At 39.0% G+C, this 16,470-nt stretch overlaps 1 protein-coding gene across 2 annotated transcripts in view; it reads left to right on the top strand.

The window, feature by feature from the left end:
* Positions 1–544: 544 nt before the first annotated feature.
* Positions 545–16,470, top strand: part of LOC126252880 (protein lin-9 homolog) — a 146,684-nt gene continuing 130,758 nt past the window's right edge. The window contains exons 1-3 of one of the 2 annotated variants that reach the window (XM_049953840.1): positions 545–744; positions 2,333–2,538; positions 11,151–11,530. In XM_049953840.1, the coding sequence (XP_049809797.1) occupies positions 726–744; positions 2,333–2,538; positions 11,151–11,530 (605 nt within the window). In that variant the 5' untranslated portion in view covers positions 545–725. Of the gene's footprint in view, positions 745–1,109; positions 1,239–2,332; positions 2,539–11,150; positions 11,531–16,470 lie in introns of those variants that run through there. The other variant, XM_049953841.1, reaches the window with a different exon arrangement.

The raw sequence follows: 16,470 nt of genomic DNA on the forward strand, positions 1-16,470 counted from the left end.
GGTGCCGAGATTTGCAGAGATTAACTTAAAACTTCTGTCGTCGTTTCCAGTAAGCAGACTGTACCGTTCCACGCAGTGACTGAAATTTTCGGCACGTATGTAACTCAAGAAAATGATGAAACAGCAGATTATCTGAACAGTAACGCTGCAAGAAGCTGCATAATCCATACCCAGCGTTATCTACTAATCAATTACGTCACGAGATGTAGATACTAAGATGTTTAGGCAATGAGTTAACAAAAGTCTTCAAATCACCCAATAATCTGAGACACGACACGGTGAAATAAGGTAATTCTGATATTCGTGCCACTTAGGAAAAAGTACAATGTTTGCATTAAGGAAAGCTCATTTAGCTCCCGTTTGAATTTGACGCTACATTTACGAACGGAATGATGTGAATGTTCACTGCTCAAAAGAGAATCAAGTTAGAGTTGGCGCCTTCAATTTTCATTTGTTGGTACCGGAATGCGTCTCGCGAAAGTCATACAGGGGAAGATAACTTGTAAGTCGTTGCAGCTGATGAGCGGGGACGTAGCAGAAAGTTTCGTAAACAAATGAAACTATTTTTATGTTTTACTTATGCTGTTTCTTTATAACCAACTACATTATGGCGCAGAAATTACATCTTGCGTGAGAGGAAGCGTCAATGTTTAGAATTGTTAATTGAGTGTTAACATTCGGGCGATTGGCAGTACCGCAGACGAAATTCCAAATACTACGTCAATATGGCGGACCAACTTGAAAGTAAGTTTAATTTGAAGGAAATTGGTATTGTGCATCTTTAATGACGGGCGTGTTACTGTTTTTCCTTTTGATTGGAAATTATTGCTGTGTTTCTTGTGCTTTTAGTGGTATACGATAACCCCATAATACACTCGTGAAGTTTAGATTTGAATTTGTGGAACAAGCTTTGCGCAGCAGATTATGAAATTTTGAAAATTTGAAAGTTAAGATGTAATATAAAACTATTACATATCAGGTTCAATGGTTTAATTATGCCATTATTGTCCGAATGCATGTATTAAGTATCTTAGCAGGCGTAAATATTACATTTTCTTCTTAGTTTCGAAATTTTCAGTGTTTATAACACGCCTGCTGGATTTTTTTAAAAGGTCGTGTTATTGTGAAGTAATTTAGAGCAAATCTTATTTGCAAACCGAGGAGTTGTGACAGTTTTGCAGTAGTTACTACAGAGATTTGTATGAAAACTGAATAACTACGTTGCTGCTGTAAAAAGGGTATGTATTCCTTTCAATATTAAAAAGATGTTCAGAAGATACTTATTGAAACTGTGCTTCGACAGTTTATAATACATACGTCACACCTTTCCACAATACCTCTATAAAAGTCTGTAAAATTGTTTCGTCCCACGCGTCGAATGATATTTATGTGTAATTTTGAGAGTTGTAAATTCGTATCGTACGTGTTTGTTGATATCGTGTATCATAGAACAGCACAGATGTTAAAGATTAGAATTTATCTTCTTCTATCATCATCTGCCCTTGGTGAAAGTATGTTTGAGGAACAGATTAACTAGGAAATGCATTTACAGGCAACAAAAACAAATATGCACTTAATAATGTGATCGAGTGACAATTTAATTGTTATGAGTTGAACCACTAAGAAACTGCCTCATAAGCTGTGTAGGTGTAGTATTAGTGTTATGTCAATATATTAGGTAAATAATAGGAAATCTTATTTTCAGTTATATCTTCACGAAATCTCAACCTAATTATCATTTTGCAACCTAACCTAGATTCTGTCATCACAACCAACACTTCAGGAGAGTCCAGTGTCACGCTGTAGTATATATATAATGCGTAATTGTATAGCATAGTGTTAGGGAAACTACAGGACTTAAATACATTGCATAATATAAATAAGATTGAGGCTCACTTTTTATCTAAATTTTGTTTTATTTATGTCTTTATAGTTTCAGTATTATGAGAGGTAGTAGGCCTAATTGCTAATTGACAACTCTTTCACATTTCGTTAGTCTCTTTCGAAGCCAAAAGAAATACCTCTGGTGCATATTTAACTGCTGTGAATGACTTTAAAATATCAGTGACCATTACGTGTGTTAGATTACAACATAAATAGCAAAATTCATTTAATCAATCACCCTGGAAGCGAAGTTACTGTTCTGTGCTGGTGGAATGATATTAATGCTGTTGGAGGCTTTTAGAGGCATTTGCAAACATCAAAAGTCATTTTTCTAACTATTTGCCTTAATAAAAGGAAGCTGAAATTCTTAACTTAGTGTTTTCTTGCAAATGCGTGCCTTGTGTTGTAATAAAAATGTTCACTAAAGATGTCTTATTTCCTACAACAGATGAGTCAGCTGCTGCCCTGCTTTCTTTCAAAAATGGTGGTTTGGGTTATGAAGGCATCAAACAGGAACCAGAGGATGAGATGTTTGAAGCAGAAGATACACCAATTCTGGGCCCCGCAGCTCTGGGTCTGCAGCCAGTTGGTGAAGAACAAACTCCTCGTACACCTACATCCCAGCCAGGCCTTGTTCTTAATCGACGTGGCATGGTTAGACTTATTTTTAAATACATTAAGACATTTAAGCTAAATAATATTTATCTTGAAGTATTCATCCACTGAAGAGAAAAATAGAGAACTTATTGAATAGTGTTTTCTATTCAATGACCTGATGTAACTATCATCCACAAATATTGCAGTAGTAGTATGTTAAGGAAGATCTGAATTATACTCCCTTCAAAATTACTTTAGAATTGACACTCTTTCAGTTACATGTGGAGGTACACAGCAGAGTTGCCATTTCCCTCATAGAACACACGTCTAATCAGAACTCGCAACTATCAATCTACAAAGATGGAGCTGGCATCAGTGTATCTTGTAAGAGACCTGCTGTATTTTCATTTTAGTTGTAGTTAGGATAACAAGTTTTTAAGACAATAAACAAAGTTTATGTAAATACATTTCCTGATGATGAATTTTCCACATGTGAGAATCTTACTGAATATAGGTTAACACATTATGGGAACAAAGTTTTAAAAATACTTATTTTCAGTCACTTCAAATAATGACTGTCATGTAAGTAGCACATGAAAATTTGAGTTAAATGTGGTGGAATGTGGTCTGGTTTCACATCAAATACTGTTTGGTTCAATTTTGTTATGAGAAACAGATTGCTAGGTTTAAATTAACTTACAACATTTTCTGATCCCTTTAACTTATTTCAAACACAACAAAAAATAATGCATATTCATCTAGGTAAGGAAACTGAAGTTGCAAAGAAAAAGTAATAGTGATATAAAATACGCTTACATTCATATTGTAACAATTATATATGAACAATGGAAGAAATTTCTTTCATGTGATAAAGGGTGGATCTGGAGGTGTGCTTCATTCATACTCAGTTGCCAATAATAGTGTCCATATTAATAATCAAACCCTAGGAACTTACAATTTTGCTGTGCAAATAATTAGGCTGACTGTGCACTGCAAACATTCAATTGAATCTTCATTTTCCTTTATGACAGCAGAAAAATTCTACTGACATGTCTCTCATCATCTTCACAAATGCTTGAAGTAATTGTTTGCCATTAAATAATGTTATGATCCTTTCCTCTAATGAATTTTCTAACTAACAGCACAAAAATATTAGCAAAATAAAATGCAGCGAAGTTAGGAGTCCTCAGTTGCAATACTCCATTTGGTTTCCAGCTGGGAATGTTCTTGTTGCTAATGGCTTCAAAAATATTAAAAACTTCGGAAGTATCACACTACAATAGGAAAGCAGGAATTTGGGGTAGGGGCATAATTTTAATTATGGAATGAGCAAAGCAAATTATGATACTTCAGTTGTCTTTGCAATCAAACTGTCGTCTTCCAACCAATCGAGATCTCTAGTTAATCTGTGCTCACCACACAGAGGAGTCATTGCGTTGCAACAGGCACAATGGAAAAGAATGCCTAGAAATATTCATCTTTTGGATCACTTTGTGTCCTTCAGCAGAAGTAGAAAACTCACACTCAAGAACAACTCTCACACAGGTGACCATTGTTGTCCCTGGGCACTAAGGCCAGACAGCAGCTGTGTCTGAGGTGTTAAGCATTTTAGCATGGGTAGGTGATGGGGACTGGGAGGGAGGGGTAGCTGGATATGCTTGGGGTAAGATGCCGGCACTGCATCTGGGGGTGTGGACAGACATGGCGACAGGATAGGAATGAGGAATGCTATGTTCTTCATCATGATGATGCTGTGGTACGGGGGGGGGGGGGGGTGCATTAGAGGAGAGAAGTCAGCATGCAGGAGGAAGACAGACTAGCAAAGATTGACGTGAATGATGGGAACTAATTATATGTTACAGACTACCTGTCTGTCCACATGGTTGCCCACTACCAAACTGTGGTTAAGAGACAGCGGGATCATCCAGTTGCTTGGCACAGTACCCAACACGATATGCTTCTCGTTATCAACTGCTTCATAGTCTGTGCCATTTGGATTCTTCCCACCAACATCTGCTTTTGTGAATTGTGCAGGTGTGAACACTCCCTGCAACCTCAGCCTTCACTAGTCCCTGTCCCCACGTGCTGATCCTTTTCCCTGGTCCCTCTCGAGTACTACACACCCCTTCTGTCCCACCAATGCATATATACACCATCTTTTCCCATATCTGTGCCACTCACCCCAGCTAGACGGCTGCTTACCTCATACACAGTTGCAGTCAGGCCTTAGCATCTGGAGACAGCAGTGGCTCTCTCTCTCTCTCTCTCTCTCTCTCTCTCTCTCTCTCTCTCTCTGTGTGTGTGTGTGTGTGTGTGTGTGTGTGTGTGTGGTTTTTTTTTTTCCCCCTCCTTCAGGTGATCTGAAAGCTGAACATTTCTAGCATTCTATTTCATTGTGCCTGTCTGTGACTCAGTGCCTTTTTTTTTGGTGAGGTGAGTGGAACATACAGCCAATATCTATAATTTAAAAAATAAAAATAAATGACCTCACAGACCCCTTTATATTAAGATGATTGCCGAGTTAGAATGTACCAAGCCTCGCGTAGTTCACTAGATCCAGAAAAATCCTGATTTTATAGTAATACATATTCTTGAAATGACATATTTTACTACATAAAATATTCTGGTATACATCATTGTGCTTTGTTACTCACAAAATATATACTGTTATAGATACAGAAGTAACATTCAGTAAGAATTACTGACTGAAGCAGAGATCTAGATTGTATTTTATGTATAAACTTGCACGACACAGTAGTATATTGTTTGCTAGACAAGTGGTATGTTACTGTTATCTGTATATATCAAGATATTTCATTATCTCGTGGGAAATATATACTTCACATAATTTTACATCCATTGACTTCTGAGATTGTGCTTCATGAATTTATAAAATTGTACCACCTGATTTCAAGTAAATGCACAGGGCTTAAAAATTACTAAGAATGTCAATGAAATTATTTTGTCTTTGAGAAAAGTAACAACCAGAAGCATAAGCTACCTGCCGCTGACATTTCCTGACTGCTGCAGCACAACATATTAAAATCACTATATTTCCTTGTGATAGATGGAGTTCACATTTAGACTATTTTTCAAGAATGGCACACTAGGGGATGCTTCAGGTTCTGAAAAGAATGAAAGTTTTACAATAAGAGTCCAGTGTATATTTGTCACCCCTGTAACATATCCCAATTCAGTTTCACAGAGAATGCTAGGGCATTGACAACTTACTTAGCTTGCATTTATCGTGAATCTCTAATCCAGCACAAAGTCCCAACTGACTGGGGGGGGGGGGGGGGGCGGTGTGACTCGTGTATATAAGAAAGCTAAAAGAATGGACCTGCAGAATTGCAGGCCAATACCCTTAACATGGGTTTTCTGCAGAATTATTGAACATACCAGGTGGTTATAATCAAACTGACAGTTTTCTGGTTGTTCCAGGGTGGACTGTACACATCACATGACACTGAAACGTTGTATACACTTTCATTAATCGGTACGCTCATGGAGCAGGCTGAACAAAATAACAGTTCCACTCTGTTCCACGAGGTGAAAATATGGCGCTGTTTGCAGTCAGTGTAAAATTTTATGTGTTTTGATGTCAGTATGCTGTTTGTCGCTTGACGATGTATGTTGATTTCTTTCGTGAGGTGACTGTTGGAGTAAAGGGTTATGAAGGTTGAGTTTTCTGTCTGAAATGCAATGGTTATTGAGAAGAAAGACTGTGCACTGCTGATAGTTGTTTAGTCAGAACAGCAGCACTGTCTTGTGTGAATGTCATTGATAGAAACAGCTGCGAAGAAGCTCCATATCAATAAATGGGCTAAAGAATATGACCAAGAAATTTGAGGAAAAAGGTGAATTAGGTGTTTGCAGCAAGGAGAGGGAGGGGCCCCTTCCCGTGACATCTCGTCAATACACACATCCAGAAATTTTGAGTATTCTGCCTTAAAAACAGACTTCTGTTCATAGTCTATATTTATCAATGGTGTTATGCCATTTACTATACAGAATTGCATAAACTGTGTTTTCTCAAAATTTAGAGAAACCATTTGCAGAGAACCACTTAATAATTTTCTGAGAGACATAATTTGCAATTTCCTCAGCTGACTCTTGCTTGTTAGGTGTGATTACTATACTTGTATCATCAGCAAGAAGAACTAGCTTTGCATCTTCATGAATATAGAATGTCAAGTCGTTAATATATATTAAGAACAATAAGGGACCCAAGACTGAACCCTGTGGGACACCATTCTTGATACCTCCCCAGGTAGAGGACTCTGCTGGTTTTTGCAGACTATCTGTACTGTTAATTTCAGCCTTCTGCATTCTTCCAGTTAATGCATATGAATAGGAAAAACAATCCTGGAATGATCGAATACAGCAGTAATAGTGTACTGCTTAATACAGTCACGTTGAATGAATATCTAGGTGTTTCTTTGTAAAGAGATATGAAATTGAACGGGCACATACGGACAGTGGTTGGGAAGGCGACTGGTCAACTTCAGCTCATTGGGAGAATATAAGAAAGGTTTAGTTCATCTGTAAAGGAGATCGCATGGTGTGAGCCGTTCTTTAGTACTGCTTGAGTGTTTAAGATCTCCACAAGGCCAGATTGTGAACGCAAGTGAGAATCCCTGAAGGAGAGGAGATGATTTATTTATTTATTATTTCCCCTGAACATTACTGAGAAAATTTAGAGGACTGGCATTTGAAGCTGACTTTAGAGTGATTCTATTACCACCAGTATACTTTTCATGTACAGCTGTGAATGTGCTTTCCACATAAGAACCATAAAGATAAGAAAATTAAGGCTCATATGGAGGCATATAGACTTGTTTTTCCCTTACTCCTATTTGCAAGTGGAACAGGAAAGAAAAATTCTGGTAATGTACAAGGTACCATTTGCCACACACCATACAGTGACTTGCGGAGTATTTATTTAGGTGCATTTGCATCCGTACCAGCAGGATAATAATTTAATGTATGGAACTAAAAGATTCCTAAATATTTAATGTTTGAACAGATTGAAATCATTATTAACATGCTGTGACTAAGGCTTATTTGTTTTTATTAAAGCTCAAACCATGTTCATTATATCACTATTGACATCCCGACGAGATCGTGAACTTGATTGCTGTAGGTGAAATAGAATCCTTTTCCAGATTGTGGGCCACATTGCATTAAAACATTTTTTCCCCATTTCAAGGTTATCCATTGATAATTTTCATATTTCTCCGCTTATGTTATTTTGCACAGGTGTTTTGTTATTAACATTTATTTGCTGTTATCATAGAAATCCTTCCATAAATAATTGGAAGGCAGTGGGCATTGTATTGTTGTTGTTGTGTCTGGTATGTTGTTTGTTAATGTAACATTTGTTTTTTGTTTCATTGATTCTGTTTTAACCCACGCAAATGGATGAGTGTGTAGCAAAACAATTTTAGTCCTCTTTTCAAATTTATTTTATTTCCCCGTTTACTGAGTTGCCTGTCCAGCTTTTCTAAATGTAATTTTTTTTAGCGCAAGTTTCATTAAGTTAAGTTATAGGTGCAGTATTTGATTCATAATTATTTCATCACATAAAAATTGGTTTGTTTGGGAAAGGTAATGTACGAGTAGAATTTGCATACACAGTTTATCACCTGATAAGGGCAGAAGTAAGCTAGCAGATACATTTTTTGTCCTTAATAATGTGTTCTATATTTTGCCATATCCTGTTCATACTTTGTCTTTGTGTTGCAACATGAACAGTTGTGAATATTTGAAATAAAATTTCTTATTGCCGCTCAAAATACCATCAAATGTCGATATGTTATTCTATCATAGTGCAAAACTTTCAGACACACTTTGTGTTAGAGATGCATTCTCTTTACTTTTCGTAGACTTAGAATATATTGCAGCTGCATGCTGAAATGTGAGTTGAACCCAGACATCTGCCTGCATATGCAGTATACTTCAGGAAGATTTAAACTGCCACAAATTGACCTCCATTTTATCCAGATTTTACAGAGGCCCTTCTGTGAGGCATTGGAACTAAGGTGTCCAGGAGAAAAAATACTGTGTAGAGTGTGGCCATCATCATAGCCTCTTAATTATTCAGTTTTCCACATATTTTCTTCTCGTGATTGACAGACCTCTGAAGTATGTTGCTCACACACTTGATGTGGATATTATGCATGTTTCCCTTGTATGACACTTTGTCCTGTATGACACTTCGTCTAACTTGCCAGAAGTTGCTTGTATGCATACATTGTTGTGTTCTCATTTCCAGGTCTTTGCTTCCAAATTCAAAACTTACTCATTATTTAAAGAATGTGACAGCACTCCTGATATTAAGTAGAAGTTTGTTCCAAATACTGAACAAATTTTCTCAGACTTTTTATGATTATGACAAAGCAGATAAGAGTGAGCGCTGTAATGTTTTCTACTAGACAGACATTCAGCATTTCAGGGACAGAGAGATCCCCTCCTCTCTGATGGCTCTATCCACACCTCTGAACCCACAAACAGTACCTGCATATTGACAGCTGTCACCCTCACACACCAAAAAATCTCTCCCACACAACCTGGCCATCAGGCTACAGCATATCTGTAGTGACAAGAACTCCCTTGCCTACTGTGCTGGATGTTTCACCAAGGCCTTTATAGACGGGCACTATCCCCTAGAGTAAACATAGTGCACAAACAGATCTCCCCAGGGATCATATCCCTGTGGAAGTACCAGATGTAAGACCTTCCCAATCCACCCACCCAGCACTTTGTATTTCAGTCCTCTCATGGCCTTATCCTATCCCACGAGAGGCTGGGCCGTCTGTAAAAGCAGTCATGTCATATACCAGCTCAGCTGTAATCATTGTACAGCTTTTTTTTGTTGGTATGATTATCAACCACCTGTACACCAGGATGAATACCCACTGCCAAACTGTGGCCAAGAGCATTGTTGACCACCATGGGTGTAACATGCAGCTTGATTTCAATGGCTGCTTCATACAACCTGTGCTTTCTGGATCCCCCCGCCAACCTGCTTTTCTGAACTGTGTGGATAGGAGTTATCCTTACAATAGATTCACTACTCTGGACATTATTCCAGTCTCAAACTGCGGTAAACTACTCTCCCCACACCCTCGACTCCACCCATCAGCTCCTGCCCTCTCGGTTCTATTTCATCCTCCCTATTCACGTTCCCTCACACTCATTATGAACCACCCTCTACCGACATGCCAACACACCAACCCACCTTTCACCTTCCTTGCTCCTCCCCCCACCTCCTCCCTCGCCACAACCTGCTTGCCAACCTCCTAAAACTGCACCTGGCAGTTTTGTCATGCCTCCATCTAGTCCCTACACACACCATCAGACAACACTCTTCTCTCCCCCACCCATACCCTGTTATCCCTTTATCTTCCCCACCCCACTCCAGGTCGCTGTTTTTGTTTGACATCAGTTGCATTCATGTCCTAGCTGTCGGAGATGTTCATGTTCGTGAGATGTGCTTGCTTGTGTTCTTTCCTTTCTACTTGATTATAGCCAAGACATAAATGCTTAACAGTCTTTTTCATTGCACTTGTCTGCAACTCAGTGTCATCTTTACAATGAGTGGCATTCTATTCTTTTCCTAATATTGTTGACTTTTTAACCTAATCTAGATGTAGGGCTATACTGTAAATCAATCTTTTACCACAGCCTACATTCCTCAAAATAATATAGAAGCAGGATAAATATTCAGGTGAGAAAGAGGCTTTTCCTCCAGTTCTTTCTGCGAAGTGCGTGATTAGAACTTGTAAGCAATATTTTGTGGGCATATTTTTATTTCGTTGAGAAATGCACACAATTTTTCATAGAATAAAATAAACATAAATATGTTTTACTAAGTGCAAGAAATTTTTTTAGACTAACAGCTAGTAACAAAAAATAATATTTTATGTGAATTGGACATCTGCTTTCCATAAACTACACATCAATGGAATTGTATGTAGTGGTCATACCCCGTGATTGATCATTTAAACTTAAAAAGTTGTCATTCCACTACCATTAGTCTAGTGCATGCTTCTATATTTCCAAATTAAACACATCTTTTTGCACTTTGTATTTAAATCTTTAATTTTAGGCAGCAAAAAATAATGTGCAGTATTGTTGTTATATATGTGAGACAATAATTACTTGCAGTTGAGGAAACTTTTATGTTGTTTTTAATTTTGTATAAATTGAGTAATTTGACTAAAATAAAATCACCAGTGACAGAAACAGTTAAAATACGGTAGTTAGAAAGAGCATATAGCACAGCAAGAGAAGAGATATTGCAGCAGAAGAAGACACATACTCATCACCTAGGGAGCTGAAAATGTATGTGAGAACAACAAAATGCTTTTGTAAATGTTTGCCAGTTTGTTAGGTTATCACCAGGAGTCGCAGATGACACAATAAAAAGACTGTCACATCCTTTTCACAATATTGTTACATTCCATCCTGGATTTTCCATTGTCTTAAAACAGTAAATATTTATTCTGTCAAAATGTAATTTGTTCTTTCCTTCATGTTTATATTTACCAATGATATTTAAAAATACATGTTGTTACCCAATGTTCTTATGTACAAGTGTTCTTCTAAAATATTTGTCCATATTGCCAAAGCACAAAAATAGTAATGTGATGCAAATTTCTACGTAGCCTGCACGCATCCGAAAAAAGAACAGACTGTTCTTTGATGATGACGTAGTGAATGCAATGCCCCCTCGCTCCAGTGCCAAAAGGGGTCCACGTGCATCTCCTACAAAGAAGGCAGCAGTGGGCATGAACAGTAAATTACTGGCTACACAGATAAAGAAGCATCAGCTTCAACAACAACTACAAGAACTGGAACAGCGTCCCCCTAGCAACACTCATCAGGAGCCTCCAACAGCCTCCACATCTAGCACATATGCAAATGCAAATTGGTCCGCTGATCGCCGTGCTGGGCAACGCCTCGGTATGAGACTACGTAATCTGCTTAAATTGCCAAAAGCACACAAGTGGGTGTGTTACGAGTGGTTTTACAGTAACATAGACAAGTAAGTAAAAGTTTTGTTTTCAAGTTACCATTACAGAAGATAATGACACAGCAAAATTATGTGAGGAAAATTGGGTAAATGTTTTTATTATAGTACATTGCAGAGATAGCAGTTTAATGCCCAGCACTCAATAGATTTATCACTAATCGTGTAGCATAGTGAGGAAAAGTAGGTAGGCCTGAGTGTTGTGTGAAAGCTAAATAAGTTATAGTTCACAGGTGGTGACATCAGTTAGGAAAAGCGTAATTCTAATTTCCCATAGTGATTTACCAATTATTATTACAATGTTCATACATTACTAAATATTCTCAACATGCTGCTTAAATTTACTAGTTATTACTGACACAGTCAGATACATTGTTTCTTCAAAATGTCGGTGCTGTAAAGATCCAAAGTGACCTTTGAACATACAAACTCAACTATGCAGAGTTGAAAGCAAGGCTGATGGCAGTAAATGCCCTAATTAATACAGTTAACCTTCTTGTCCTTTTGATCCACCGTGTTATTAAGGAAGAAATGTAATGAGAAGCTGTAAAAATCTGTGCAACATGAGGCACTGAAATTGCCAGCTGGGAGGTATCACCTTCAGCATTGACATATTTTTCTTACTCACTTCCTCACAATAACCCTCAGTCACAAGAAATTGGAAACCTTTGGGCTTCCACAAATGTAGCTTAATGTATTACAAACTGTGCTGACAGGCATTTAGTTGCTGCTGAGTTGTGCCAATGAAGCAACACTATTGCATTGTGAACGAGGTGATGATAACTGTATAACTGACCCTCAAAAATAAAAATTAACAATTGTCATCAATCATTACTGTAGTAAAATAATAGATGCAACTTCATTGTTGAGCCTTCCTTTTAATTTTGTTGTTGTTGTTGGTGGTGGTGGTGGTGGTGGTGGTGGTGGTGGTTGTTGTCCATCTGAAGTATCTTCAAAGCCTAAAGCATGAGTTCTGTGCTCCCAGCAAATAAAATTAACAAAGATGTTAGCACTGGAATTTTACACCCAGCAGTTCTTCTACTTTGAGCTGGTAAGTTGTGTGGAGGAGAAAGGAAAGGGAGAAGTAAGAGAATGGGTGTAGTGGTAGGAGGGTGAGTTCGAGTAGATATTTCTGCACAAGCAACACAGCATTGGGTGCATGACTCCCCCTCCGCCCTCGCACTCCCGCCCTCACTTCAATTCTCACTGATGCATTAATTACCTTTCCTGATGCTTATGGCAAGATATTCAAAAACAAATCTAAATCTAGTAATTGTGGGAATAGGTCTTTTTTTCCTTTTAAATTAACCAGTACAAGGACATTTCTCTGTACCAGAAACAAATTTCTGTATATTATTCTATTGCTAAATATTAAAAGAACAGACAATTTCCTTTTAAGGTTGTTCATGAGATCTTCAAAAGCTTTTAGTGAAAGCAGAAAGAACTGACTTACTATATTCTTCTATCTTCAACAAGAATGTGCTATCAACTGTCAAACATCTGTTATGTTTTTAGTTTGCTAGAGAAACTTTATAAATGTATAAGTTACAAATTAATTAACTTTCCATTGGAAAAATTGGGACAGTAATACAAGAAATATCATCAAATGTTGTACTGAAACTGTAAACGTAAGGCATTGTTTAGTTACATGAGATGATGTATGTTAGATGTGAAGAAAATTCAATAGTAATTACTTAATTTACAGAAAATTTGCTATGAAATTAGTTTAAAATTGATAAAGATTGTCAAAGTTTTTATGTTTGCAACTGAAAAGGAAAACGTATATTTGTGAGTGATACAAAACAGAAAATTTATATCAAAAAAGTCAAATGAGGACTACATATATGCAACACAAATTGTAATTTGTAATGAGCTGAAGTAGTATTTGTCAAATGTATCTGAAAATTCAAAATCAGAGCTGTTGTTTGCTCAATAATACTAATTTCTATTAATTCTTTCTCTTATTTTATTCTATAAAATCATCATTTTACACATTTTTAGGATGGCATAGTACTGAAATCAGTTTTTCATAATGAAAAATCAATGGCTTCCTCATAAATGTCATTGCCATTACAGTCAGTGGTGATAATTTCTTCTGGAATCTTAAGGACCATTAAGAAATTCTCACATCTTGAAATGGTTCCCATCATTTGACCAATGCCGCCCCCTCCTCCGCCCCCCAAGACACTAACATCTCATTTGTAAGTATATGAATGGCCACCACAGTTCCTCTGCCCTTGCAGCACTATTCCCCTTTCCGTGTTGCAAGTCTGTCTTTCTAGTATTCTTTTTTTCCTTGCTACCTTTCCATTGGATGGTCTTGGCTGTGATTGTGCTTGGATCTGGTTTGTATTTTGGACACTTGTTTTCCTTACTTTCCACTCTTCTACGCCGGTTCATTATTAATTATATGATGCCATTGTTAGATTAGAGTTGATACTTCTTTTCTAAGTTTTACAATGCCGTGTATTCCACCTTTGTCCATTTCTGTTTTTGCACCCTTCTTTCTTGCAATGGTACTACACCCAAAGCCCAACTTGGTAGCCATAGCATTGAGGGGGGTGGAGGGGCTATACTCAGTTAACTGCATGGTGGTAGCCCACTGACCACGCAGGGATTGCACTGTTGGTGTCTTAGCTGGAAACTCCCCATGCTGTGGCAGTTTGGAAACAATGGGGAGAGCCCCCATTTGGAATGGGTGGTACCATGGTGGAAGATCCGCACATGAAGCTGGTGACAACACAGCCCCAACCGTCTCTTCTGAAACTAAGACATATTACAATACGGAGTGGTATGACCCTCCCTAAACTGTTCACTTCCCTGGCTACACCATGGGAGGAACATAGAGCTTGAGACAAGATGAGTAATAACCTCCCCCAACACTTAGTTTGTTTTAGGACGGGCGGGGATTCCTTTATGACTACAAGGCCTTTGTTCTTCATTGAACATCTCGGGACAGATTAGGGGAAATGGCAGCAATTTGAAAAATGAAAAGTGGCTCTGTTCTACTTAACATAGCCTCCACCACTCAGTTATAGGGGCTGCTTTCATGTGGTAGGGTGAGTGATATTCCTGTCACTATAACCCACAAAAATGTCTGAATATGGTACAGGCTATCATTTTCCACCAAGATCTCCTTTTACAGACTAATCATAAACGGCGTGCTGGTTTGGATAGTGAGGTGTGCATTTTCTCCATCATATCCAGCTGGGATCCAAAAACAACAGAGTGGATATTGGAACTTTCATCTTGGCCTCTGAAGGTGATGCATTGCCTGATAAAGTTGAGGTGATGGTATATTCCTGTGACGTAGGGGCATATGTTTTTATACTCCCAAACGGAGCTACAAAAGGGTGCGATTTGGACACATGTATTTGCATTGCAATGCCAGGCCAGTCTATAGGGATTGTGGCCATTAGTTGCACACAGGCGCTCCATGTGCCCTCCTGTCTTGTATTGACTGTGTGAGCAATATTCCCTGTTCATCGGACTGCACTGTTTTCAAAGATAAAAAAAAATCGAATACAAGACCCTCAAAAGCCTTACATGTCAAAGGGCAAGAAGAAATAGACTCGACTACTTCCTACACATATGACAATGGCGTATGCCACTGCTATGACTATGATGTCTGGTTCATTGACTGTGCCCTTCGGGGCTGCGCAGCTACGCTCACCCCTAGTGATTAGGTGTCATCGTCCTAATGTTTCCCCAACATCTCTTTGGCAGTGTTGACTCCCTATCTTCCGGGAACATCAGTCCCCAACCCCCAGCCGGAGAAGTAATACCCTGCTCCAGCACCCCTTATTGGAAAAGGGTCCTTTAAGCGCTTCCTTCACAGGACTCTTCTGATTTGCAAGACACTGGCTGAAGGAGCCACAGGTTCCAGGTTGTAGGACATAGCGTTCCTCTTCTGTCCCAGAATATGGGGCAGCAAGGCATCGCTGAACGCAGAAGTCTTAAATTTTCTAAGGACAACTCCTTCAAAAAGGAGGAGATTTTGATGGCCCTGTGCTGCCAGACATGCTTGTTACACCTCTGTACCTAAGGCAGCATTCCTGGTGGTCCATATGCCCCCCCCCCGCCTCCCCCCCCCCCCCCACACACACACTACCCTGCTTTGGAACAAATGTGTATTGATGGAGTATGTTCACAACCAGTAGCAGCAGGCACCACTGAGGCATGACCTATCTCCTTGGTCCATTCGCACCCCCACAGGATACTGGTAGCATGATTCTGTAGTGGAACTGTAGCAGTTTTTTCTGCCACTTGGCTGAGCTATGACATCTTCTGTGTGCTTCCCGTTTTTCGCAATGCAGTATGAAAGAGCATCGGGTGCTGTTTGCACATATGTTCTAAACACACTCTGCACCAAATACATGTCACTTAACATGACTTTGGAGGCTGTGGCCATTTGTGTGAAGACATCTCTGAAATTTACCATCTGTAAAATATTAGGTGACTTCAGTGCCCGCAACCATTTGGTGGGTGAAACTACAACCATTGGCTGCGGTAAAGTTGTTGCAACCCATGTCTTCTGCTGTCCCACAAATGGAGAGTTCTTGATGACTTGTGTGACAGTGATCATTTTCTGATCCTTTTGATCCTCCCTTGGCATCACTCACCTGAGTGTGGCTTCTCTCCAAAGCTGTTTGCGATACTTTCACCACGGCCATAACCCTTTCCACCCTACCAGTTGCAGGTATCACTTTGGTTCTCAAGAGCAAAACTGTAGCCATTCTATTGGCAGCTGACTCGGCGATCCCGTTACTTGGACATCCCCCACCCCCCCACCCCCACACACACACACCCTTGTGGTAGGAATGCAGTGGCTGCCATGCTGCCTCTGGGATTGTCCAGTGTATCTTGATGAGCTGGCTGTCCAGGAGATCAAGGTAAAGGAAAAAGTGCCTTACCCAGTTGCTTGCAAGTTATTGGCTAGTCGCCAACCCTGCATT

The sequence above is a fragment of the Schistocerca nitens genome, chromosome 4 (assembly GCF_023898315.1).
Source record: "Schistocerca nitens isolate TAMUIC-IGC-003100 chromosome 4, iqSchNite1.1, whole genome shotgun sequence".
Lineage (NCBI taxonomy): Eukaryota > Metazoa > Arthropoda > Insecta > Orthoptera > Acrididae > Schistocerca > Schistocerca nitens.